Raw genomic sequence first — 27583 nt, 5'->3', positions numbered from 1 at the left:
TCTAAGACAATTTGCTTTCTAGAAGGACTACCTATTACTACACTTCCTATATATATAGCTTGGGACGGATCATTGACGGAATCATCGATCTCTGCGCCAAAACACGACACATTCGAAAGCTCTTATCAAGGCCATTCCAACGATATAAAAAGCAGGCCACTGCCCCTAGGACTGAGGGAGTTCTACCCCATTCAATCTGGACAGCTTGAAGCTCTCTTCACCCTGTTTCTTCAGCTCCAAACGCCGCGGAGGTGCCTAGCTACATTAGGCAACTCCTAGGCAATGGCAGCCTAGGCTACGGTACTAACGGCGCCTACGGCCCTACAGGCGAAGCCCCCCTAAGACAACTGGCAGCAACTTATAGAGGACGCAAAAAGCATAGAAACTAACGATCAGCTCCCTTACCGGTCTCTACAGGTAATGATCACTTAGCTACGCACGGCGCTTGTACTGTCGTATCACCGAGGGCAACAAGAAATGAGGACGACGTCCTAGGCGATTAGCAAGGCCACCCGGAATCAACACCCCTATAGCTGGGCATCGGTCGCGGCATCGATACCAGGCCCCCGCCCAACGCACGATGCAGTTACGATCCGCATTGCAGCAAAGGAAGACCAGGCCGAAGTTGCGAAGCTATCGAACAAGGAGCTCGCCTAACGAATTAACCAACCAGGGGTGGTCGCAGTGAACCAACAGTCTAACGGCACCCTACAGATCTATACTAGCTCTGCTACTGCTAGGAGGCACCTAGAGGCACAGCCACAGTGGGCATCTAAGGTTGCGGCATCAGCGAAGGTCTCAACGAAACAATTCACGATCCTAGTCCACGACATGCCTAAGGAGTTTGACCTAACTAACCAGGGTCACCTACGCGCTCTCCAAGAGGACAACCCGGTCACTCTTAACTCTCCAATCCAGAAGGCGACTTGGCTCCATAGGAAATGGCCAGAAGGCAAGAAGGCCTCGGCGCTAATAGTATAGCTACAAGACGCGAAAGCGGCGGATCTAGCGATAGAACAAGGCCTGGTCTAGCAATACAGCCTCAAGACAGTAGAAAAGCACTCCTCATCCTTTCGTGTCCTCCAATGCTTCAAATGCCAACAGTATAGACACCAAACCTACACGTGCACAAACAAGCAGGCCTGCTCGAACTGTGTAGGAGACCATATGTCTAGGGACTGTACATCGACTACGAGACGGTGCGCGAACTGTCCGGGGCACCACCCATCGTATAGTGCGGAATGCCCATAGCGGAAACTAGCGAAAAACAAGGCAATCACAAACAGAACCGTCGCCCCAAGATTCTACGGCGACCGTGAGGCTAGCCCACACCGGAACCAACTAGCGGCGGTCGGGCACAAGCGCCCTAGGGCCGAGAACGATGTAAAGGATGCGCAGCCTAGGGCGTACGGGAGGCCACGTGCTCTGCTAGCTGCGGCGAGGGAATCTAACCAGGCCCGGCTCCCCTTTAGTACACAGCCGATAGGCGTAGACCAGGACGCACAGCGCAGTAGGACACAGGACGATACAGAGGAAATGATTGTCGATGCCGATGACTAGCCTCGACACGCTTAGCATCATCCAGTATAACGTCAACCATAGCAAGGATATAGTCCAGAACCATTTCCTACACGAGGCGGACCCGCGCGTCCACCACGTCCTTGCAATCTAGGAGCCATGGATTAACCCGCACTATAAGAGACCAACGACCTGCAAGTCACTAGGCTACACGACATGCCTACGAGGCGACGGCAGACCCCGCACGTGCTTCTATGTCAGCAAGGACATACTAGAATCCGACTGGGAGGTAGTGTACTACGTAGACGAAGAAGGCGGGGGCGATATTACCTCCCTCCACGTGGGTAGCACCTGGATACACAACCTATACATACAACCGCTAGCCTCGAGGTCTAGCCGCGACCTAGGGGTCTGCAGACACCTAGACAGTACGCTCAAGAGACAAGGGTGCCACATCGTAGTAGGAGACTTCAACATACACCACCCTTCCTGGGAAAGCCTTATGCAGCCGCACCCTATAGCCGACGAAGTACTCGACTTGATGGCGAGCAACGCAATTGCCCTCAATACCCCGAAGGACCTGGGCACCTGGAAGAGAGGGGGACTCCAAGGCACGATCGACCTCTCCTGGATCTCAGATAGCCACTACCACACGGTAACCTACTGTGGGATCGAACATGAACTCGAGGCGTCGTCAGACCACATGCCAGTCAGGACCTCTATTGCGACACAGATACAACGCACACCAGCGAGAACCCCTAAGCCAAACTGGGGAAAGGCCCACTGGGCCAACATCCAGGCGTACCTCGATGACTCCAAGAGGCTAGTCCAGATCGCGTAGTAGCAATACAACAGTAAAGACGAGATAGACGAAGCAGTCCAGGGGTTGACAGACGAAATAAGAAAAGCGACCTCACTCCACGTTCCGCTTGCCCAACCAACGACATGGTCCAAACCATACTGGACGCCGGAGTGCACTGCGGTAGTAAGAGAAGCAAGGAGAGCCCGCCGGGTGTGGACGAGCAGCCATAGCGAGGAGGCCTGGAACGTATACAGGGAGGCATGCCAACAGAAGAAAGCCATAATACGGAGGGAGAAAGCAGTCGGCTGGAGGGCCACAGTGGAAGAAATCGCCGGCAAGCCAGAGAGGATGTGGAAGCTAGCGAAATGGGCCCGACAGGACCCTACACAGGGCCCCTCCTTCTCTATCCCAGCGCTACAATCGCCTAGTGGCCCGGTTAGCGACCCCGAGGCCAAGGCGCGTCTACTGGCTAGCAAGTTCTTCCCACCCCCAGTCGAGGCTGATCTAAGCGACATAAACAGCTCTACTCCCCTAGCCCCTAGCATCGCGGTCCAACAGGAGGTGTCCGAGGGAGAAGTTACCGCTGTGCTGAGGAAGTTGCCGGCGAAGAAAGCCCCGGGGCCGGATGGGATCCCAAACGAGCTACTAAAGAAGTGTAGAGATCAACTAGCCCCAGCAGTTGCAGCGATCTTCAACGCCTGCCTACAGACCGGATACCACCCGATAGCTTTTAAACAATCGACGACAGTGGTCCTACGCAAGCCGCAGAAGGAAGACTATACGCAGGTGAAGTCGTACCGCCCAATTGCGCTCCTTAACACTCTTGGGAAGGCGCTTGAGAAGCTGGTTGCAACGAGACTCTCCGAGGCGGCAGAGGAACACTCCCTACTCCCGGACACCCAGATGGGTGCGCGCCCACAGCGATCGACGCTATCCGCGATGGAACTTATCACCTCTCAGGTAAAGGCCATCTGGTATAAGAATAGGGACAAGGTGGCTTCCTTACTTAGCCTAGACATATCGGGAGCCTTCGACTACGTGTCACACCCGCGGCTTCTCTACATCCTAAGGTCGAAAGGACTCCCTGAGTGGCTTGTCAACTTCGTACGGTCCTACCTCCAAAACCGCAGTACGTCGATCCTGGTCGGCCAGTACAGAAGCCCATTTCAAGCAGTCCACACTGGAATCCCGCAAGGCTCAACGCTAGCACCTATTCTGTTCCTCTTCTTTATAGCGACGCTGCTCCCAGCCCTAGAATCCCAGAACACCGCTGCGAGCGGCTTCGTAGACGACACAAACATCCTAGCGTGGTCTTCCTCGACTGAGGAGAACTGTAGGCTACTAGAAGAGAAGCACAAGATCTGCGAGGACTGGGCTAGGAGGCACGGGGCTCGGTTTGCCCCAGAAAAGTACAATCTGATACACTTTACGCGCCGGCCACGGTTCCACAATATGCAAGCTTCTATCCAGATACAGGGGCACACGACTAACCCGGCAAATCAGCTCAGGATCCTCGGACTATGGGTGGACCCGGCGCTACGGTGGAGGAAGCACGTACAGGCAATATTACGGAAAGCTGAACAGAATATGGCATCATGCCAGAGGCTCACTGCGTCCACATGGGGGGCGGACTTCCGGCAGTCACGACTTCTATATACGGCTATTGTACGGCCAGTCCTTACCTATGGCAGCCAAGTGTGGTCCTTAGGCGAGAGGGCCTGCCTATCGAAGGGACTCGTCGCGCCGCTAGCGAAGATCCAAAACCAATGCCTAAGGAAGGTCACCGGGGCATATAAGTCGACACCAACGAGGATGCTTGAGCACGAGACCGCTATACCGCCGATCGACCTATACATCCAGGGACTACGGACCTCCTACTTAGGCAAGTCGGCACAGTACCCAGTACAGAAGGTCATCGCCAGTGCAGTCGCAAGGGCCCGCGAATCAGTACCAGCGCATAAGGGCATTCGACCCGGAAACGAGCCGAACTACCGGGCAAGGGACGAACAGCTAGCAACACAATGGGAAGGTGAGAAATCGTTTGTAGAGCAACTATGGAAAGAGAGGTGGAACAACCAGGTTGTAGGGCATAGTGGACGCCCTCAGCCAGCGGGACAACCTAAGGAATGGTCAGCTACAAAATCCGCGGTCAAGCACCCCCCGAAGCTCATCCACTACCGCCTTACGAGGGCACAGAGTAGCATAGCAACCCAACTGCGAAGCGAACACATCGGCCTCCAGGGGTACCTATCATGGAGGAAGGTCCCAGGATACACGAATACTAGCTGCCCCTGCGGCTATCGCTCCCAGAACGTACGGCACGCACTCCTCGTCTGTCCGAGGTGGTCGCTAGGAAGGGGGGAGTGGATGGCAAAGGCGAGGAACCGGACGATTGGGGCACTTCTTAACAACGCTGAAGACCTACGGCGCATTACGAACTGGATACTAGAGAAGGGCTGGCTAGAACAGTACCGCCTAGTAGGAGCAGTGCAGGAAGAGAGGACACGACGCAGCGCGACGAGACCGGCTAGGAGCGGGGGCTAACGGGGTAGTGACATGGACTACGTACGTTTAGAGGGAAAGCTAATCTAGACAAGGAGTAGTCGGGGGCGGGAAGGGTTTTCACCTATTCGGGTTTCCCTTTGTACATAACAATAGATATATACCTACATAGGCCGGATAGGGTCCTAGAACAGGGGAATGACAAATCTATCTATCTATCTATATATAGCTTGTAGATAGCCACCCCTAACCTTGATCTACTTCCTCTTTTAAAGAGGCTTTAGTATCCTAAATAGTAAATCTTAGTCAGTTATATATAATGAAGTACGAGAGTTAAGTAACTACTTAGACGAGGGGTACTTACCTTTAGCTTCTATAGTAGAATAGGCAACCTTATTAACATCATTATCTTCTAATAGTATCTTAGAGTCTAATACGTCTTTCTAGGTCGTATAGGCCCTTATAGGCTTCTTACTAGAGGAGGCCTTTAGCTTACGGCTCTCCTTTATCTACTTTATAAGGTCCGTTATTACCTTAAGGACGTCACGAAGATTTAGTAATAATGACCTCCTACGAGGTAGTAACGGTTATCTCTTAGTAGAGTAGGTAACCCTAGCTAGTTTGTCCTTATTCCTAACAGTATACTAAGCTATAGAAAGGTATAGGTACTTGCTTATAAAATAGTCACTACCGTAGAGATAGTACGTAAGCTTGCCCTAGAAACCCTTCTTAGCGAATATAGCTATCCCTTAATAAATTATTGATTCTTGCTTCTCCCTAAGAATTATAAGAATGTCTTATAGTAAGAGATTCACCTAGGTATCAATTGTATCGCGAATTGAGCTAAATAAGTCTAGTAGAGCTACTAAGAGTTACTAGATCTTTCTGTCCTTAGTCTTAATGTCTTAGAACTAAGGCGAGATTGAAATAGCCCTCCTTATAATTGAGCTAAGCTCCTACTAGGCGTCATCTATTAACTGGTCCTCTGTTATTACGAAATTGGTATATTACTAAAGCAAACTTCTTCTAGTAGTAAGAAGTCTTCTCTTATATTTAGCTTTAGCCTATTCCTATAACTCCTTCGTATACCGGATCTCGTATATTATCTTTTAATTATCTGTCGACAGATAGATATATATCTTATAAAGGGCCATTATATTGTGCCGTCTATACGATACCTTCCTTATCGCTTAATCTAAAGGAAGGGATGACTCCGATAATGTAGAGGGTGTCGCTATAGATAGGGTTGTAGCGGGAATGTCCGTAATGATGTCTTCGAGGACCTAGTCAACCTGCTTTGATACTAGGTATATTCTTATCAGCTTGAACTATGTTTCGTAGTTCTCTCTTATTAGAACAGGTGCTACTCTCTTTCTTAAGAACCTAGTCTCGTTCTCTATTTTTTTGTAAGTTAAGGGACAGGTTGGCTGCCCTTAGGTAGAAGGATGTATTAGGTCGTACGCGATCGGATCGAAATAGGATAAACCGAATGCGAGGTTAATAGCGGAGAGGATAGCTATCCGCCGGGAAGAGGAGGAAAGTCGAAGGATCGTGTTAGTACTAAGACACTGTAGCGTAACTCTCTTAGTAGAGGGAGTTTCTAAGACACTACGGCTCTCTTAGAATAAACAGTTAGTCGATACGAACGCGATGTCCGGAGAGCGACTCTTCTTAGTAAGCTCGCCTACTTGTCTAAGGTATTAGTATAGGCTCTCTAACTCGGAGTCTAACAGTGCCTTACTAGGCTCTTTTACGTCTTATATATACCTATAGCACGGCTATAGCTTCCTATATAATGCGGGTACGGCCTCTAGTCTACCTTCCTTTTGTTCTAAAGAGGAATAACTCTAATACGACTTTGTCGAGAGTAAAACACCGAGTTACTAACTCGGGCTTATAACCTATTAAATAGGTACGAGTTACGTAGTAGTAGAAGACGGCGGATTATACGAAAGACGAAGAAGGACCTAATAGGATAGCGTGTATCTATATATAGTATCGCTAGTGTTAGTATAGGTAGATACTAGGTATCTAGATGTTTACTAGCCTATAGGCTAGTAAACTCTAGTTACGTAATCTAGTTATATAATATACCTACACCTATATACTTGACCTACGGCCTATATGTTCTTAACAGTTATAAAGGTTTTATATTCCTAAGGATTAGAGACGTAGTCTCTTATACCTATATAGGGGGAATCTAGATCTCTAGCCCCTACTCCTTTCCCGACGCCTTAGCGGTTTTACCTATGTTTTACTATACGACGACGATCTCTATAGTAGTCTCGTACTAACGCTATACTAGTGTCTCGACTAATACGACATGCCTACCGACCCGTATTTATAATACTCCTACTTAGGTCGTAAGGTAGGGAACAATTGTTCCTACTATACTAGCTATAGCTATCGTACGAAGGTCTAGAACTAGGGACCGGCTAGTAGTTTAGTTAAACTATCTACAACTATCTCCTTAGTATAGTAGTACTCTATAGCCTATAGCGACCCCGAGCGTAGGAGGAATAGCGATAGGAGTACTAATAGAGGGTAGGAGCCCGGTGTTAGGGCGAGAGCCTAGCCTATAAGATGTAAGGGTAAAAGCGAGAATGTAGGTGCGAAGTGTAGATGCAAAAGGGTATAGTATAATTGCTACACAAAACAAAAGACGAAGGAAGCAAGAGAGGCCTAGGGAAGGCTAGATATTTATACGCGACCCTCGCGAGTGCGTGTCCCCGTATCAACAGGGCTAACCCGTACGAAGCCGCGCTTAGCAGCTTTGCTCAAAACCTTATTCCAACCTGCCCTACGTTCCGAGTCTTCCACGTGCTTCTTCTAGGGTCTAGCGCAGTCGCGGGTGCTCGCGGGAGTGCCGTGAGTCACATAGTCACGAGCCGAAGTGAATCTATTAAGGTTTAGTAGAGGGGTAAATTTAGAGGGCTAGGTCCCGTAGTGAATATTGCGGGGCATATAATTCTTAGCGCTTATACACTAAGCTAGACTGTCACTTCTTAACGACTTCTGAGCACTCTGAGGCTCTTCTGTCCCTACCTTCTATACTCTCTATAGGGAGACTATAACAGTAGCCCCCCTAAACAAAGCTAAGTTCCTACGAAGCCGTAGTAGTTCCACATATCGAGGATGTTTAGCTTCAGTACTAGGCCTAGGCCTAATATTATAGTCGATACACTATTAGTAAGCCCCGTCGAAGAGCTCAGATTCGAAGAGCCTGCCGATATTGACTTCTAGGCCGTCTACGCGGGCGTAGTATTCTTCGATTGCTTAACGATTGAAGATAATATATTAGATAGGTTCCTATAAGGTATCCTACTTAGGGCAACCTTACTATTCGACTTTATACTTGATCGGCGGTAGTCCTTTAACGTCGTTAGGCTCTACGCGGATTCCCCGGATCTTGCGGACGGCATAGTCGTTAGAAGGTAGGTTAACAGGCTCGTCGACTTCTACTTCATCGGGAGGACCTAGTATGTCTTAGTTCTGGTTCGGGAATGGGTCCTTAGCCGACGGCCGAAGGCGTACGGGATAGAAGACGTCGTGGATATTTATGTTCGTAGGAAGAGCTAGACGGTAGGCGTGTGAACTAATACGCTCGGTGATCTTAAAAGGACCTAGGTTCTTCTAGTTCAGCTTCTTAGAGGGGCGGTCTGTCTTGATGTTCTTAGAGTTGAGGTAGACTATATCGCCTACTTAGTAGTCGGGAGCTGGCTAGCGACGACGATTGGCTTAATCCTCGTAGATTGCTTATACGTACACTATCTCGTCGTGAACTTCTTTATAGATCTATAAGAGTATAGTAGCGAACTCGTCTGCTGCTTGCTCGTTTGCGTCTTCGGTAGGCGGGAGAGGTTCTTCTAGTTCTATACCTATACGAGGGTAGTAACCTCTCGTAGTATAGAAGGGAGAGTAGCTAGTAGTCTCCGAGTCCTAGTTACGAGTAGCGAACTCCACCGTAGGGATATACTAAGGCCAATCCTTCTAGTAGTAGTCGACGAAGTAACGAAGGACCTACTCGAGGATAGCGTTCGTAATTTCGGTCTAGCCGTCGGTCTGTAGCTAAAAACTGGTCGAGAGGTTATGCTTGATGCCTAGGATAGCATATAGACGCTTCTAGAAGTACGAGATGAACTAGGTGCCTCTGTTAGAGGTAATGCTATCCGGGAGGCCTTGAAAGCGCCAGACGAATTCGTAGAACAAGCGAGCAGTCTCCTTTACGGTCATACTCTAGCACGGGATTATATACCGGTCCTTAGAGTAACGGTCCACGATCACTAGAAGGGCCTTTGCTTTTACGCCGCTAAAGGTCTTACCGTAAGGAAGATCGGTGATAAAGTCTATAGTGATGTGCTTCTACGGACGATCAGGAGCCGGGAGAGGGTGCAAGAGACCGTAGGGACGGTAGCGGTTAGCTTTAGCTCTTCGGTAAGTAGCGTAGTTTAGTACGTAGCGGCGGACGTCCTTCTAGGAATACGGCCACTAGTAATACCTAGCGAGGAGCTTGTGGGTCTTAGCTACGCCTAGGTGACCCCTAGAGGCGGAGTCGTGGATGATTTGAAGAATCTCAGCTCGGATATTAGAGCCTTCGGGCTACGGTACGTAAAGCTTCTTACGGAAGTAGACGACACCTCCCTAGAGCTCGTACTCGGACAGCGAGAAGCCCGGGAATGTCCTCGCGCCAGATTCAAGGGCCTGAACTAACTCTTAGGCGTCTATGTCGGCATCGTACGCTGTTCGTACTCGTGCTATAATGCCTTCGGGCTGCTCCTTATTATCAAACCCCTTAAAGTCTAATTCGGATGAGCCGTCGGTCGTTACTAAGCCCTCTTCATCGTCGTTCAAGTCCTTAGCGTCCGAGGCGTATTCTTTAGGCTCGGATTCATCGTCACTCTCGTTAAGGTAGGCAGGAGCGAGCACGAGAGTAGTAAAGGAAGCGGCGAGCGTAGGCTAGCCGTTCGATAGGTACTCTCGAAGCTCGGAAGAGAGGTTGTGCTCTTTGATGACTTGTTGCCCTACGATTTGCCGGCCCCCTCTTCGATCAACTAGAGAGTCACTAGGGCGGCGGGTAAGGGCGTCGGCTATCGAGTTGTCCTTACCGGGCGTGTACGAGATCACGAAGTTGAACCGGGAGAGGAACTCGCTCTAGCGGGCCTAGCGACGATTAAGTAGCTTGCTCTTTATAAAGTAGACGAGGTTCTTATGGTCGGAGCTTACTTGGACGGGCATAGCAGAGCCTTCGAGCTCGGGGCGCTACTCTTCGAAAGCTTTAACGATAGCGAGAAGCTCCTTGTCGTAGATCTCGTAGTTATACTCCGTGGCGGTCATCTTCTTAGAGAGGAAGGCGACAGGTAACCAGGGGGATTCAGGCGAGCGGCGTTATAGCAGGACACCGCCTACTACGCCGTCGGATACGTCGGTCTCTACACGGGTCTCTAGTTCGAAATCGAAGTGCCGTAGAAGCGGGTTCTTAACAAACTTCGCTTTAAGCAAGTCAAAAGCCTCCTAGCATTCGTCGGTCTAGGCGAACTTCTCACCCTTGCGCGTGAGCTTCGTCAAAGGGCGTACTACGCCCGAAAATGCGTAGATAAAGCGGCGGTAGAAGTTGGCAAAGCCTAGGAAACCCTAGACCTCTTTGACGTTCGTAGGAGCATCCTATTCGACGATAGCGTCGATCTTCTCTTAGTCCATCTTGATGCCGTCTACGGTAATGATCAAACTAAGGAACTTGACTTCGGTCTTCTCAAACTCGTACTTGTCGATGTCGAGCTACAAGCCGGCGTCTACGAGCTTCTAAAGGACCTTACAGACGTGCTCGCGGTGCTCCTCCTTAGTCTCGCTATAGACTGGGATGTCGTCGATGTAGGTAGTGTAGAACTGATCGAGGAACTCCTAAAGGATGTCGTTAATGAAGTTCTAGAAGGTACTAGGCCCGTTACAAACGCCGAAGGGCATAACGAGCGACTCGAACAGCCCGTAGCGAGTACGGAAGGCTATAAGATACTCGTGTCCTTCTGCCATTTGTAACTTGTTAAACGTAGCGATGACATCGAGCTTAGTGAAGTACTTGGCCTTAGAGAGGCGCTCGAGCGTCTCCTGAATCAACGGTATTAGGTAGCGGTTCTTCTTTATAACAGCGTTTAAGCCTCGGTAGTCTACGTAGAAGCGTAGACCACCGCCGGGCTTCTTAACGAACATAACGGGACTGCTAGCGCTAGAACGGCTCGCTCGAATGAACCCCTTCTTTAGGTTCTCTTCGAGGTATCTCTTAAGGACGATAAGCTCTTCTCGGGACATAGAATATAACGGTCCGAACGGTGTCTCTATACCTTCTTCTAGCTCAATCTTATGGTCGTAAGGGCGATAAGGAGGTAGCTCGTCTGCGGCTTTAGTATCGAATACGTAGAGGATGTAGTGTGCCTAAGGAGGGACCTTCGTAGTAGGGTCGGTAGGTATACGCTTCTTATCGAGCTTCTCGAGGGCGATGTCGATATCGCGGAGAGAGGCGGCGAAGACTTAAGCTTTAGGCTGCTTAGTAGCAGTAGTGAAGGCAGCGGCGTTTACCTAGAAGATCTTAGTATACTTAGGACCGCGCTAAGGCGGCGGAGAAGGCGGAGGTGCCGGAGGAACTTCTAGAGGGAAGCTGATAGTAAGGGAAGTCTAGTCGATAATAGGTCGGTGTCGTCTAAACTAGGGGAGGCCGAGGATAAACTTCTAATGCGGTAGGGACGTAAGGAAGCTAGTGATCGACATACGCTTGCCTCCGAGGGTAATTGACGTGTGTACAACATAAGTAATCTTACTAGTGGTAGTCTCCGTGCCGTTAAAGAGTTCAAGGGTGCGAGGGTACTTCAGTTCCTAGGGTTCGAGGTTGAGAGAGGTCGCGAGTTTATAGTCTATAAAAGACTCGCCTAGTGCGCCAGTGTCTATAAGAGTGAGATTGGAAGAAGAGAGTTTCTTTGAGCCGATATTTACATTCGTAACGAACGGTTTGTAAGCGTGGTCCTTGCCCGTCTCGTCGTATAGGTCTAGCTATACTGTATTGATCCTCAACTTCTTTCCTCTCTTCACTTTCGGTAAACGTTGTTCTTAGTCTTCATCGCGTCGATGAGGAAGACCTAGGCTTTTTCCTGCTTAGCGGGAGTAGTAGGAGTAGGCTCGATAGCGCCGACAGCGCCGCGAACCGGGTTGCGGGCGTTACGGGTAGCGAGCTACGGACAGTTAGCTACGATATAGCCTGGACCGCCGTAGTAGGTACAGAGTCCGGCCTAGCGACGGCGAAGCTTCTCTTCGGGAGTAAGCTTACCGTTAACGAGGCCCTAGACTCGAGGGACGGCGGCACTAGCGCTGAGATCTATAGCGTTACCTATAGAGACGGGAGGGAGAGCCGTAGGAGCGGCGGCGCCTAGTAGAGCAGCGAAGTGGCTTCCGGGACCACGAGGCTAACGACCTTAAGAACGGGAAGCGAGGAGAGAGGCGGTGTGTTTCATATTAGAGTCGAGGCGCTAGTAGGTCTCGACGAGCTCACGGAAGCTTATAGCACTAACGTCCTTGTCCTCGAGGGCTCGAAGAAGCTCTGCTAACAAACCACGGCGGAGAGTGCTCTTCTTAGTCTCTTCGTTGTAGCCGGTGAACCCGATGTCGCGGTTAAAGGCCGCGAGGTACTCGGCGAAGCTCTTGTTCTTCTAGAGGAGGTTGTAGATAGCGTTCTAGGCGGTGGCTCTACGGTCTAGATCACTAAAGGCAGCACGGAGGTCCTGTATTAAGGTAAGGACGTCCGGGCAGCCGATAGTCTACGTAGCGTTGTCGATGTAGTATTGTACCTAAGCCGCGGCGTCTCCCCGAAGGAGGGAGAAGACGTACGTGACTTTGTCCTTCTCTTACGGAAAGTGGTCGGCATTAGCTAATAGCTTGATGGTAAGCTATGTCTTAAATGCCTCAAACTTGCTCTTGTTACCGTCGAACTCGTCTAGGTCGTTGACCTTCTTAGAGAAGTGCTAGCGGCGGTTGTCGTCGGCGTGCGGGGCGAGGTTCTAGAAGGTGTTCACAATACCTTAAAGGTATATTACTTAGTTGTTTGCTTGCTCGACCTACTAGGCGGTCTCGCGGAAAGAGGAGACGGTGCGGTTAATGAGAGCGTAGGCGGTGTCGGGGTTAGCGTTTGCCTAGGCACCGAAGGTAGCGGCGTTCGAGAAGGGGATGTTAGTCTACTTACTAAAGTGGAATAGAGTGTCTTGGTTATCGAGGTTGACACCTCTATCGGTGGCGTAGTCACCTATAAGGATGACTCGAGTGGTTGACGGTTTGTTAGTCTTTTGTGATGTTAGGGCGAGAGCCTAGCCTATAAGATATAAGGGTGAAAGCGAGAATGTAGGTGCGAAGTGTAGATACAAAAGGGTATAGTATGATTGCTACACAAAACAAAAGACGAAGGAAGCAAGAGAGGCCTAGGGAAGGCCAGATATTTATACGCGACCCTCGCGAGTGCGTGTCCCCGTATCAACAGGGCTAACCCGTACGAAGCCGCGCTTAGCAGCTTTGCTCAAAACCTTATTCCAACCTGCCCTACGTTCCGAGTCTTCCACGTGCTTCTTCTAGGGTCCAGCGTAGTCGCGGGTGCTCGCGGGAGTGCCGTGAGTCATACAGTCACGAGCCGAAGTAAATCTGTCAAGGTTTGGTAGAGGGGTGAATTTGGAGGGCTAGGTCCCGTAGTGAATGTTACGGGGCATGTGATTCTTAGCGCTCACACACCAAGCTGGACTGTCACTTCTTGACGACTTCTGAGCACTCTGAGGCTCTTCTGTCCCCACCTTCTATACTCTCTATAGGGAGACTATGACACCCGGAAGGGTCGACTCGTCGTCTACTCGACGGCCAGCTCGTTTTCCGCTCGACGGTCAACCTGTCTCCTATTCGATAGACGACCCTCCTCTACTAATAGTCGACCTGTCGTCTACTCGATAGTCGGCTAGCTACTAATACTCGTTCCTAGGTACCGGGTAGATTAGTACTCCGGGGCGGCTAACTACCTAGTACTTACTGCTTCTAGTACGACAGATTGACTAATAAGTAATAGAGAGAACTTACTAATACCTAAAGAGGGTTTTCCCCGTACGACGGTTTTCCCCTCTCTCTTTCTTAATAGCCCCCGGCCTCGTAGACTTTTTAGGAGCTAGATAGGCATTATAAATATATTTATTTATTTATATCTTAGCTAAGAATGCCTTGATTACTATAGGGGCATAATCTTTCTTCTTTAATAGTATATACTATCTTATCCTTATCTTTATATAGGTAAGTATTAGACAGTACTTATACTTCTATAAAGATACTAGCTTAATTAGGCCAATTAGATCTATATGAATTTCATTAAGGGTATATAGTACTAAGGGTCTAGGAGTTCTTAAAACAACTCTCTATAACCTAGATAACTTATATAGCTCGTAGTGTCTAAGTTCTATAGTATTAATTCCTTTAAGGCTTATTACTATACTCTTCGTAGTATTAAGTAAGGTGCTACTAATATGCCTAAGTCTTTAGTACTATCTAATAGTATTAGCTCTTAGCTTAGTAAAGGTAAGTACTATAAGGCCTCTTAGTTTTGATCTATTAATTTTGCTCTTTAGAGCTCTCCTAATACGGAAGTTTCTAAGTATAGTCACATTCTTAACTATTATAAGCAGGCCTACTAGCTTACCTTTCTAGAGTAGGGTATTTAATAGCCTGTCTATATAGATGCTATAATCTTTAAATATAAGTTCTATAGAAATTAATATAGTATTAGTATCTAGGGAGTATAGGATATTACAGGCTATAAAGGTTTGCTTTTAGCTAAATTGGTTCTTAAACACAATTTCTATATCTCCCTTAGTATATAGCTAGGATCGTCTAACTACTTAGGAGAAGCATTTAGGTTTATATAGTCGCCTTATATTGATAAGATTATCTAGTATATTAGTAATATAAAAGGAAGTGCCTATATCCTAGATTTTGTCTAATATAAGTAGGCTAAGCACTATAGTAGCGGCTCTTCTATAGATTAGTTCATTTACTACTATTGCTACTACTACTCTTACTCTCCTATAAGGTAGTTAGAAGTCTAATTGCTTCCCTTTATTAAAAGCATCTCGCTTCTAAGGGGTGTTAGACTCTAATTAGTTATTATCTTTAATAGCTGCTACTACTTTGCCCTTTCCCTTACCTTTCTAGCCTTAGGCTTTCTGCTTTAGGGGTTTCTCCTTCCTAGGGTCTATCCCTTTACTCCTAGAGTTCTTCTCCGAATGCTGCTTAAAGCAATTAGTATTAGTATACTTATAGGTACATTGAGTACACAGATCCTTATTATCAAAAGCTCCCCTAATAAGTCTAGTCCTAATAGATATTAGGACTTGTTCCCTTCTAAAGGTAGAGATTATAGTCTCTAGGGATGTAGTTTCTAGAGGATTGTTATGCCTCTATGTTCTGAGCCATTTAATATAGTTCAGTCCCTCTATAAAGTTAAGTCTGTAGTACCTATCTAGTATAACAAAGAGAGGCTTAAGCTTCCTCTTGTTATCTACCTATAAGGTTACTATAAACTAATCTAGAGCAATCCTATAGTTGTGTACCTAGGATTAGAATGATTCATAGTATCTAAGGGTATTTAGGCGAAGCTTATCAAGCTTTAGCTTGTTGACACTCCTTATTACATTATATAGATCAATTATGACCACAGGTTTCCAGGTTATTGCAATGGTATCATATAGCTCTTTGGCAGACTTGTCTGCCTTACCAAAGTTTGGCCTTATGCTTGGATCAAGTCTTGATGTGATGCAACTAAATGCTTTTATATCATTGATCTTCCATTTCTTGTATACAGCCTTGTAGCCTAGGCTATCCTACCTAATGGGTGTGGTCTCTCCCCTATAAGTTGCTAGGGAAGGCATTGAAACCTTGTCCACCTAGTCCAGATCATAGAAGACATGCCCAGCTAGATCGTTCTCTAGAAGGGCTGTCAGGAGCATCGTTTTCTAGGCTTAGAACTGGACTCCCTTCTTCAGCACCTGGTTGTCCTTGGCGGATTTGGCCAGGCTGCTGTGGTTGTTTGTTCTGCTCTCCAAATTTATTGGGCCTAGCTCTTCTGCTGTACCACTGGTATTGATGCTTAGGACCTCGGCTTCCTGTAGGTGCTGCTGAATCGATTGGATACAGATAAGGCAAATGCAGGGTCAGGGTCACTAGCAAAGCAAGCTGATCCTTGATAGAGGCTCTGATGACAATTCAGGCTTCAGGTCGAATAGGCAGAGGAGCACCCGGGCTCATAACCTGTTGTAGGGGTGATTGACGAGTGTACAAGCTTGCTGAACCATGAAACAATAAGGGTGATCAGATACCTTCTGAATTGCATAAGATGTACCTATGGTGGCTATAGATATTGCTGATATAGGGTGTGTGTGCCAAGTCCTGACTAATATGGTACCCAAGTCACCTGATTCACAACACCATCCTCATCAAACGCACTCATCCAACCGCTAACCCTCATGGATGCGTGTTCTGAGGACCTTTGCACTCGTCGTTCCATTGTCGACTTTCCTTCTCGTCCCAATTCTGGCCCCTCTTGCAGGGCTCAGGCTCTCACAGCACTTCCGCATCAGTCTCCATTACATGACATACGATCGACCTTTCGTTCGACAAGGCCGTGAGTCTTGGTTGAGTCTTCTCTTGCATGCTGCTCGTAGAGCTGCCAGACGGTGTCGGGGGCAGGACCATGGGTTGGATCGTGACTCGGGACAGCGTGGATGTTGAACGGATGTCAAAGATGTGGGATCGAAGTCATGTTGTCCTTCGCAACTTCTTCCAAACAGACCATCGATGCTTCGATCATCGTTGCCGGATATTGCCATGGGCGTCCCGACCCGATGGCTTCCTTCGATATCACTCCAGTCTTGGGCGCGCGAAAGTTGAAACCCTTCTCGGTCAGCCAGATCTGGTCCCTTCGGACGCTTAGAATACTTAGAACTAAGGTTGTGAGAAACTCTGCCGTGGCCGCTTGCCCCCTTCGGCACTGGGCATGTCGGCCTGGACCAGGGTCACTCACACAGGCTCACAGCTCTTCCTCCCTGTATCACACGAGAAGACTTGGCTAACACAGCACCTGATCTGAAACCATGTCGCCATTCCGTGAACATCCCACATGCACATGCATAGACTTGGGCGCCGCCTCGTTCATGCACGTCCCCCCCACCATCGCTTGCTAGCTGAACCTGACCTCGATCATCTGGGTGACATGTGTACTTGTGTTAAAATCCTACCTCTCTACTTCTCTATCATCGCAGGACCACGTATGATGCGCCCCTCTCTCGACACCTTACAATCTGGCGCTCAAGTGCAAAAGCTCGCAACTCCAAGTCGACTTCTCCTGCGACCAGCGCAGTGACCACCTTGCAGAGCTTCACGGCAGCTGCCAGTCACGAGAAAGATCTGCTTCTTTTGCAAACTCACCGCTGGAACTGTGATGGTCCTCCCGCCATCTTCGTCCGAACCGCAACCGGAAGACCTCAACTTGCCACTTCTCCCGCCGTCCTCTCAGGAAGCCATCGTACTCGATGACAACAGTCCAGCCCCAGCGGAGAGACATGTTGACGGTCCGGAAATGAGCCATCCGGGTCTGGGCCGCCATCTCGGGCTGTTCTCAACAACGCTGCTCATAGCCGGTCGAATTATAGGCACCGGTATCTTCTCCACGCCTGGTGCCATCACCAAAGGCGCGGGCAGTGTTGGGGCAGCTTTATTACTGTGGACGCTGGGTCTTTCCATCGCGTTCTCTGGATTGATGGTCTGGCTTGAGCTTGGCTGCATGATTCCGCGATCTGGCGGAGAAAAGGTCTATCTTGAAGCTGCATACCAGCGGCCGAAGTTGTTGGCAACGACGGTGTTCGCTTTCCAGGCTATCCTGCTCGGCTTCTCAGGTACGGGATGAGTGCGATTTGGATATTGACATCTAGCTGAGGCTAAATCTTCGCTCGCAGCCAACGGATGCATCATCTTTGCACAATACGTGCTCATCGCCGCTGGACACACTGCGACTGAGTGGCAGAAGCGAGGTATCGCTATTGCTGTCATCTCTTTCGTTACTGTCCTACATACCGTCTTCCCGAAATGGGGTGTACGTGGTATGAACATCGTCAGCCTCATTAAGATTGGTACATTGCTGTTCATCGTGGTCGCTGGATGGGTCGTCCTCGGGGGCGGTGTCTCTAGAGTCCTCGACCCTCACGCCAGTTTTCGAGAACCTTTTGGGAACACTAGTGAGAGTGGCCATCAGTGGGCAATAGCTTTGTGAGTCGATTTCGCCAGCCGGAAAACGATCGCTCGTAGACTGACAGGATTCCAGGTTCAAAGTGCTGAACTCCTACCAAGGCTGGTCGAACGCTGCCTACGTCGTGGACGAAATCAAACACCCGGTGCGCACCCTCAAAATCGCTGGACCTCTCGGCCTTAGTATATGTGGCGCCTGCTTTATCTTCGCTAACATCTCCTACTTCGCCGCCGCAACTCCTGAGGAGGTCTCCCAGAGCGGACAGACCGTCGCCTCACTCTTCATGAAGAAGGTCTTTGGAGCCACCGCAGAGAAAGTTCTAAGCGTACTGATTGCCATGTCGGCTTTCGGAAACGTCATGACAGTCACGTTTGCCCAATCACGAGTGAATCAAGAGCTGGCAAAAGAAGGAATCATCCCTGCTTCTCGCTTCTGGGCATCAAGCTGGCCCTTTGGGTCGCCGTCTTCTGGACTCCTGCTACATTGGATTCCTAGCTTCGTTGTTATTGTGGCCATTCCTTTTGGCGATGCATACAATTTCATCCTGGACCTCGAGGGCTACCCACTCAGCATCATCAACTTTTTCGTAGTCGTCGGACTCTTCTGGCTCCGCCATTCTCGCCCTAAGATTCGACGACCATTCCGCTGTTGGTTGCCTATTGCAGCTTTCTATCTTTGTGCGCAAGTGTTCTTAATCGTGGCTCCATTCTTGCGACCGCCTAACGGCAAGGGAGATACCAGCCTTCCTTACTGGCTTTTCGCCGTGGTCGGTATCATGATACTGCTAGCAGGAGTCGTGTACTGGGCTTTCCGGTACAAGATCATGCCAGCCATAGGTACATATCGTCTCGGACTGGCCAGAAGTGTCTTCTCTGACAACAATACAGCTGTTCGCTATCAGAGCCTTCGGAGTTCCCATGAAGAAGAACGTTCGAACCTGGAGTAACCCTCGGATGCAACTATTGAAATAGACTGCGAGACTGCTATGACTGATCTCTCGGCCGATCAATATCCTCGATCGACGCATGATACATGCTACAAGGCTTCGCACTAGCCAAATTTGCTCTTTTCCGACCGCATTGCACTTGTATTCGCGGTCGAGCTCTTCAGCTACCGGGAGGCTTTATCTTTCTCGAAGGCATTTTTGGCCATCTGATACAATCTGTCATCAGAAAGGACCTCCCAGCCAGTCATAGCCATTGCCTTTCCAGATATCACTATTCGATTGTGCGCCTCCATGGTCCCAGCCGCCTTGGTAAAACCCGGGGTGTGGTTCTTAAATCCATCCTCTACTGGAATGCCAATGACACCATGTAGGGCAGGTAAAGCATATGAAACATTTCCCTGGTCCGTCGCGGCAGCAATATAGCCTTCAGACTCGAGTATTCGAATACCATTGGAATCCATGTATTGTTGGAACATACCGCACAGGGGCTGATTCATGCGCAGGTCGGCGTAGCCAGGTTTTTCTTCGATCTTCAGCTTGCAGCCGGTGGCCATCGCACCAGCCTTCATACACCGACCCACCCTGTCTGCGAGATTCTTGGCGGCCCGGATGGTAGTGCTTCTCGCGGTATACTCGATCTTTGTCAAGGCTGGGATGGCATTACTATTGGCCTTCGGAGCACCAACAATAGCTCCATGGATTCTTTCTGCTGGCCGAATCTGTTGCCGCAGCATTGAAACGTTATTGTATGCTGAGACCACAGCGTCCAGTGCGTTCACGCCTTCCCACGGAGAGGCACCTGCATGAGCACCGACACCAGTGTATGTTCCTAGCAAGCTGTACGATGTGCCAGAGAGAAACCCTGCAGAACCTAAGACTCCTTGCGGCGTGTAATCGGCATCTGACATCGGATGCCTAAACCAATGTTAGCGACTTTACCTGTGTAACAGCCACGAAGCCCGGAAGACTCACACCATCAGCGAGACATCCACATGTTCGTACGCTCCCGCTTTGAGAAGATCAATCTTCCCACCGCCATCTTCCTCTGCTGGCGTGCCTAGAAGCTGCACCCGGCCTTCGATGTTGAAATGCTTCAGTACATGAGAAAGAGCAATGAAACCAGTCACGGCGGCCGTGGCGATCAAGTTATGGCCGCAAGCATGACCAATATCTGGCAGTGCATCGTACTCCGCGTTGAAGTTGACAGTCCTCCTGCCGGTCCCGCTCATTACTTCGAAAGCTGTTGCTAGGCCGTAGGCATGTCGCCTCACTGAGTAGCCGAGTTCGTCGAGAAAGTCACAGATAGCGTCGTGGGCTTTGTGTTCTTGGTACGCCAGCTCTGGATTTGAGTGGATCTGTCTATGGGGTGAGTCTTGAGGCCATTGACGTGGTAGGAGGGAATACTGACGAATAAGTTCAAGGCTCTGAGTTTCGGGTTGAGGCCTTGGATGTATTCGTGCATTGCCTTTTGCATGACTGCACTTGATGGCAGCAGAGTGTGGCTCTCCATGTTCATCTCCAATTTCTCTTCTAGGTCGTCAGTGTTCGCGCATCATCATCGGCTGCAACCATTATGGGCGTTCGAGTCCTCGGGGCGGTGGAGCATTTAACAGCGGATCTTTCGGCCAAAATCTGTGGGCCCATCTGCATGATCACGGACTACCAAATTTATATCCAAGCGCCCAGGCCCGTTGGTCCATAGTACCTACCCTGCATGGCGTTCTCGCATCGATTAAGCCTGGTGTGGGAGACCAGTCATATACGTTACCGCCGTTGGAAGTATATGGCCATGGTACTAGGAGATGAATTGATAAATACGGTCACTTTTGAGATTTAGAAGGTCTACATCGCTGATTCTACTCAGATCTCGACAGCTGCTGGTCTAGCCACCCATCTCAACGATTTTCTGCTCGACTCTCTGCCACACCTCATCATGGGCAGCATCGGAGACAGCAGGCTAGCCCACAGACAGACTCCAAGATCTGACAACATCCGCGACGTTTTCTTCTTTGCACATACGCGAACAGCTTCACACGTCCTGTGCCGCCTACTGTCCAAACAGCCGGGATGGAACCAATCAAATTACCACTTCTTCCATACATTTGAATGGGCTCGCAAAACCTTTGGCTTTGGCCCGGCTAGTGGCATATCGCCGCAACATCAGAAGGAGCTGGAGAGACGCCTTCAAGAGGCATTCGATGAGATTCAGCGTGCCAGAAGCTCTGCAGCCGAGGAGGTGAGGCTTCGCGTCTATCGCCTTGACTCAGTGATTGATCCGAAGAACAGAACCGATGCATTCTCCTCAAGGAGCACACATTCTATATATGGGAACCTGCCAGACTGCTACAAAGCATGTGGGGCGGTCCATCGAAGCAGCCGTCTTTTACGGTCATTGAGAAAGAATCTGGAGATGTTCTGGATATCGTAAAGACAAATCCAACAATCTTCCCAGACAGCTTCCTGAGGTCCTGGAGACCGATCTTCCTGATACGACACCCGGCCGTATCATTTGAATCCTGGTATCGGGCAGAGAGTGGCGCTCAACACGTTGACATCACCGACAAGTCGTGGGCTTTCTACACGACTTTCAGGTACCAACGAGAGCTTTACGATTGGTTCTTGACGAATCAGACGGATGCACAATCGGTACCACTTATCATCGATGCAGATGATATGCTAGAAGACCCTACAACTATCAACAGGCTGTGTGAGCTGCTCAACATGGATCCGACGCATGTCCCTAGCACGTGGAATGCTGTCGAGCCCGAGGAGAATGCGAGCAAAAGAACGATGAGATTTATGGGAGGTTACTGGGAGTCTACTACTATCGACAAATCGAAGAGTTCAAGGGGTCTTGATATCGCGAAGAGGTATGTGTTGTGGCAGAACGAGTTTGGTACGGAGGTGGCAGATGAGCTTTTGAGGCTTGTGGAGAAAGCTACGGCGGATTACACGTATCTGAAGAGTAGGAAAATTTGAGGCGGCGCTTTTGAAGCCACGGGTCACATGGGGGTCGAAGTGAACCACGGGCCGCTTGCAGCACCGGAATGCGAAGAAGAGTATGTTGAAGCTAGACTCACCCAATAGATGTGTTGGTGAGGTCCACTTTGTGTTGGCGAATGCTGTTCGTGACACTGAAGCAACATTATAAGCTACGTGAGAAGCGTATGACTTCAATAGTCCGCCCATCCTCCATCAGCGACTTTTGCAAGCGCCTCTCTTCTTGTCAGACTATTGGGATTGAAGTAGGGCTGCTCGCCAATTCCCACAGCGCGGTGACCTGTCCTGACGCCGAGGCCCGCATAGTCGAAGATCGCAGAATGATAGACGGTGCGATTGTCCCATATAGCTACGGCGAGTAAAGTGTTAACCCAAGGCACACGGATCGGCGGGGGACTTGTGATGCGGATCACATACCAACATCAAACTCGTTCTCCCACCGATGACGAAGCTGCGTATCGTGTTCTTCGACAATCATCTGTAGAAACCAATCCTGTAGCCTTCGATTCTCATCCGGTGTTACGTCGTTGATGGTCGCCACATGGTTGCCCACTGCAAAGAGGCTCTTCCAGCCGGTCACCGGGTTTGTGCGCACAACAGGGTGCATTGTAGTCAAAGATGTGCCGACGTTACTGGGTGAGCCGCGAGGCATTGAGTACAGTTCGAAGCCCTTCTCTGCAGCGACCTTGGGTAGTCGCGCTTGAGAGAATGTTGCGGTCAAGCCTTCGAGAAAGCCCCTGTAAGCAGGACTGATCTTGTCGTATGTCTCGCACGACGATGCCCAAATCGTATCTGAAGAGTCAGGAGGTGATAGATGTAGGGAGAGTCGGGCTTTAACTTACCACCTCCACATTTCGGCATCTTGGTCAACTTGAGAACGGAGTAATCTGGCGGATTTGGCTCGTACCCAGCATCAGTGTGCCAGGCGTTTCGTATATCTGCTGGTCGGTTTTTCCACAGGTCTTCAGCTGGGGCTGCAGCCTTGTCGGTAGTAATGACATTGATATGTAGGTCTTTATCGTCGTTGAAGTTGGACAGAGGGTGTATGTGCAGATACGACGATTCAGGTTTGCCAGTGAGTTTGCCTAGACGGTGAGCGAGCTCTTTCTGCAGCACGTCCGTCAGGTCACGCTGAGCCCGGAAGAAGACGACACCACGTCGAGATACTGCTACAGTCAGTGAGATATCGGTGGAAAGGGTTATGGGTGGTATGTTACTTGTTATGGCCAGATCTCGAATGAGCCGATCGCTATTGCTCGCAGTGAGCCACTCAGCCAGATTCGCATCGGGGTATTCAGTCCCAATGATGGGGGTAGACTTGAAAGACTTGTACTTCTTCAAGTGACCTCCAAGCTCTAGAGGCTCTTGTACCAAAGCATGCTTAGTCGAGTGGACATCGGAATGACCATTCGCTCGTACCAAATGGTCCAGGGCGTCTTGAGATGAGGCCATGTTAGAACAAGATGAGCTGAACGATGGAATGTGAGTGAAAAAGAGCAAAGATTTAGTCAAAATAATGAGATCATATCGGAAATGAAGGCTGGTCTAGCTTGGTCAACAAAGACGTCCATCGAGCGCTAGTGCAAGGACTCGCGGAGGAAGTTGTGAGCTGTTCGCCATGTGCTACACAGAACTACTTGGGCACCTTAGCGCTAAGGTACGTAGTCGAGCTCTCCAGAAGCCAGCATTTGTTTCCAGTGTTGAAAGCGTCTCTATTCCCTGCTCTCCCCTGCTGGTCCGGCACAATATCAGTCCGACATGACAATTCGCTGCAGCGGCTCACTCATGTGACCCGTGGCAGAACACATAAGTTCCAACATCGATCGCCAAATATCTTGGAATAGAGAGACAGAACATCAAACGTTACTAACGCATGCCCAGTGCAATCTCGGGCTACGTTCGAGTGTGTACTATCAGCATGAGCAATTGATCTAAAACGCGTGAGAGCCATATTCAATGATTCATGTCTCGCCCTTCTGGAGCTTAAGTACAGATCTGTGAAGGACCTGCTTGAACACTTCAATCTCCTCTATTGTATTGTAATGGACCAGACTGACTCGTAGGACTCCGTGATCGGGCAGGCCGAGTACATCGTGTACTGTCCGTGGCGACCAACAATCACCGCTAATCACTCGGCACTCTGATGTTTCGTGGATTTCCTTCGCAACTCGGTCGGATGCAATGCCATGCACTGAGAAGCTGATAAGCGAAACGCGCTTTGTTGAATCTGCCGTCTGCGATCCGTACACTGTGTAGAGATCGGGGTTCCCTGTGAGGTAGGCCAGTAAATACTCAGTAATAAGTTCCTCGTGAGCGATAATCGCGCTCCAACGGACCTCTCTACCAAGGTAGTTGACCAAGGGAACCAGGCTGTGTTCCAATTCAAGGCAGCTATTTCCGAGCCCGAGCCTAACATGAAGCGCTGAGGGCTCGAAGAAGTAGTGATTCAGACTGGTTAGATACCGTTGCTGTACCCTTCGTCGAGCATAGATTTGTGCGATGTGAGGACCGAACACTTTGTACCAGCTAAAGACGTAGAAGTCGACATTCAAGTACTTGACATCGATGGGCCGATGAGGCGCCCAAGCCACCCCATCGACACATATCAGTGCCTCGGGGATGGTGTGGACGAGCTCTGCGAGCTCTTTGATAGGTTCAATCGTTCCAGTTATGTTCGAGACATGGCCACAGCATACAAGCCGAGTTCTGGGCGATAGCAAGGGACGGAGTGAGTCAACAGTTAGGCTCGGATTGTGGTTGGAACCAATTCCACCAGCCGGCGTCCACCACTTTATCGATATACCCAGTCCGTCGGCGAGAGCAACCCAGGCGGTCATGCCTGCTTCATGGCAAAGCAGTGAAACAATCATTTCGGAGTCTGTGTTCAGATGTGGGCGTAGAGAGTTCGTTAAGGTGCGCAATAGACCAGTCGTGGACATGCCAAACGCTGCAAGATAGTTCGTTAGGATGCGCGGATTTGGATAGCATGACGGACACTCCCCTATCTCATCCGGATCTGCGTTCATGAAGGAACAAAGACTGGCGTAGTTGTTCTTCCGTGCCTCAACGTCGACTTTGCTCTTGGAGTCCAGCCCCCGCAGATTCATGTGCGGATCAGACATAGTGCGAGCTATGCTGTATGTGCCGACTCGATCAGCTACAGGATTTTGTCGTGTAAGGCGCGCTGTTGGCAGACTTTAGCTCACCTCTCAATCACACCGTCGAAGACCAGAGCACCTGAGCCATTGTTGAGGCATACTGCGTTCTTTCGAAGGCCAGGGAATCTTTGTCGGACAATTTCGGTGTCCAGAGGTCGAAGTGTCTCGCTGATGGTCATGACGAGCAGATACCGCGATGCTTGATGCTGTCATGAAGTGGGAATTGCGATAACTATACCCAAGATTGCCATGGGACGGATTCGTTTGTAAAAGGAAAGAGTAACCCCTCTCAAATAGCCATTGCCCAGTTTCCTAAAAGAGGATATGCAAAAGCAGTGTATATGCAGGCGCATGCCCGCCATTTCGCCTTATCAGTGCCGTGGTTCAAAATGCTAAACTTAGTACTCGATCCCAACCAAACTTGAAGACTTGCAGGTAGCATATATATGCAAACTGCAAAGGCCCCACATGTAGACGAATGTTTCTTGGAATTCGTGCGGAAGTGGGGAATCGAAGGAATCCGGAACAGCATGAGAGGGATCAAGTATATCCAGATGAAGCGCCGTATGCACGAGGGAGTAGCGAGTTCGACAAATGGTCCAGAGGTGTCTGGAGAACTGTTAGGAGCTGATCTCGAGATGATTGTACTTACTTGAGTTAAGATTTCCCTGCCTTCGTTGGTGAGAATGTAAAGCCGCCATTCAACATGACTGCCAATGATGGCCTCATGCAAGCACTGCAAGATTCACTGACACAGCTGGCCCACTCGTTCCAAGCCATCGAGACATCCATCACCGTCAAGCAGATAGCCGAATGCTTTGAACACTTACAAGATGCGCATCGAACAGCGCTGGATCGGCTATTCTTTCTTATCTATCAGCGCAACCATATCGATTCGTCATCGCCTGGCTCTTGCGCCATAATTCGATCCTCTGCGCGGTCCAATAATCGTGATCACGCAATACAAGAGCAATCCAGCAACAGCACGAGACCCTCCGTCTTACGCAAAGTGGCACCGGCTCCGCCCCCATCCCAGTCATCGACCACTCCCCGACCCATCAACGTATCAGCTCCTAACATCAATGTCTCGGCAGACACTGCTGTCAGAGCCGCTCACAGCAAGCGACAATGGAGGGAGAAGGGAAACGATCGCAGCGGGATTCTCACAGAAACGATCGCGAAGCGCTCAATCCCGAATCCTGACCTGCTTCCGGAAATCCCCTCCCCACAAGATCGACGCCAGCTACCGACATCTGGCTTAGCGCTCACGTGCATCGAAGCGCAGGGACCGGCCCGCTGCATTACAGACATCACGTTCCCAGCCACCATCAGACCCCTGCTACAGACGTGCATGTCCGACCCGTCTGCGTTTTTACGAGCAGTGACCGCGGGCAAAGTCTCACTTCCCGATGGCCAGGGCTGGGAAGCTGCAATAGCGACCAAAAGCAACAATGCTGATCTGCGGGACCTCACAAGAATTTTCCACAGGTTCGAGTGCTACAACATCTACCAGCATGTCGTTGAAGCAGGCTACCACACTGGTTCTCATTGGATCAGGGAAATGAGACCCCTGCTTGCACATAAGTTGTGTCACGACTTGCCCGCGCATTTCATCGACCAGAAAGCTGCAAACAAGTGCTTGCAATGGGTCGATCAGGGCTGCCGGTATCGTGAATGGGCCGAGAAGCTTTCCGGCTCAGCGGTTAATCTTGGCTATCTCGTGGCATTGCCTTGCAATGTTCCACACTCAACGTAAAGTCGACCACTGTCCATACGTATTAATACCATCAGAACCGCTGACATGACTCGCCTAGGTATACGTCTAGATGTACGAAGGAACAGATCGTTGCAGCGGTGCTCGAGCTCAAACGACTTGGCATTGATGACGCTGTTGAGCAGCTGGAACTCTCCCACCTTGCCAATCACATAGTCATCAGCCTACGTGAGATGACCGCAGGAAAACGTGCAGAACCCAGTGAGCTCCCAGCCAATGAGACATCTAGACCGATCATTGACCACCGCACTTACATGACTCCGCAGTTGCGCAATTACCACCACCTATGCAGCCACGCTGTAGAGCACAGATAAACAACATTTCGTCCTCGGCTATTCGACCGGATCGTCTTCTCACATCTCCGGAGCTAGCAATGCTCGACGGTATCCATCATGTTCTTTCGCCGCTAGATTAAGATGGCTGACTCTTGTTACTGCAGTGAGTGAATGTACTTTCGACGCTTTCGAAGATGCTTGGCTGGAAGAGTGGGCTGGTAGGGACACAGATATCTCTACCACACACCTACCCATGGCTGTAGAACCATCATCAGGGATCCAGCGTTCCACCCTCATCAATACAG

General features: G+C 49.7%; 6 protein-coding genes across 6 annotated transcripts; 3 read left to right on the top strand and 3 right to left on the bottom strand.

The window, feature by feature from the left end:
* Window positions 1–17321: 17321 nt before the first annotated feature.
* On the top strand, window positions 17322–19071 carry CLAFUR5_08581 (High-affinity methionine permease; the record flags this gene model as incomplete). The annotated part of the gene is made up of 3 exons (XM_047907729.1): window positions 17322–17775; window positions 17836–18145; window positions 18201–19071. The coding sequence occupies 3 exons, from the start codon at window positions 17322–17324 to the stop codon at window positions 19069–19071; spliced, it is 1635 nt and encodes a 544-aa protein (XP_047759505.1).
* Window positions 19072–19235: 164 nt separating this feature from the next.
* Window positions 19236–20587, bottom strand: CLAFUR5_08580 (Peptidase M20 domain-containing protein 2; the record flags this gene model as incomplete). The annotated part of the gene is made up of 3 exons (XM_047907728.1): window positions 19236–19986; window positions 20044–20426; window positions 20480–20587. The coding sequence occupies 3 exons, from the start codon at window positions 20585–20587 to the stop codon at window positions 19236–19238; spliced, it is 1242 nt and encodes a 413-aa protein (XP_047759506.1).
* Window positions 20588–21004: 417 nt separating this feature from the next.
* CLAFUR5_08579 (Pyrrolopyrazine biosynthesis cluster protein F) lies at window positions 21005–22050 on the top strand (the record flags this gene model as incomplete). Its single annotated transcript, XM_047907727.1, has 2 exons — window positions 21005–21307; window positions 21358–22050. 2 exons carry the CDS (start codon window positions 21005–21007, stop codon window positions 22048–22050), a joined length of 996 nt encoding a protein of 331 aa, XP_047759500.1.
* Window positions 22051–22244: 194 nt separating this feature from the next.
* CLAFUR5_08578 (Alpha-ketoglutarate-dependent dioxygenase oryG) lies at window positions 22245–23523 on the bottom strand (the record flags this gene model as incomplete). The annotated part of the gene is made up of 4 exons (XM_047907726.1): window positions 22245–22420; window positions 22489–22863; window positions 22914–23237; window positions 23289–23523. 4 exons carry the CDS (start codon window positions 23521–23523, stop codon window positions 22245–22247), a joined length of 1110 nt encoding a protein of 369 aa, XP_047759738.1.
* A 509-nt stretch (window positions 23524–24032) lies between these two features.
* CLAFUR5_08577 (Nonribosomal peptide synthetase-like enzyme fsqF) lies at window positions 24033–25408 on the bottom strand (the record flags this gene model as incomplete). The annotated part of the gene is made up of 2 exons (XM_047907725.1): window positions 24033–25206; window positions 25278–25408. 2 exons carry the CDS (start codon window positions 25406–25408, stop codon window positions 24033–24035), a joined length of 1305 nt encoding a protein of 434 aa, XP_047759740.1.
* Window positions 25409–25935: 527 nt separating this feature from the next.
* On the top strand, window positions 25936–27317 carry CLAFUR5_08576 (uncharacterized protein; the record flags this gene model as incomplete). Its single annotated transcript, XM_047907724.1, has 2 exons — window positions 25936–26981; window positions 27044–27317. The coding sequence occupies 2 exons, from the start codon at window positions 25936–25938 to the stop codon at window positions 27315–27317; spliced, it is 1320 nt and encodes a 439-aa protein (XP_047759739.1).
* Window positions 27318–27583: the final 266 nt, after the last annotated feature.

The sequence above is a fragment of the Fulvia fulva genome, chromosome 3, assembly GCF_020509005.1.
Source record: "Fulvia fulva chromosome 3, complete sequence".
NCBI lineage: Eukaryota > Fungi > Ascomycota > Dothideomycetes > Mycosphaerellales > Mycosphaerellaceae > Fulvia > Fulvia fulva.
This window is presented reverse-complemented; position numbering and strand designations above follow the sequence as displayed.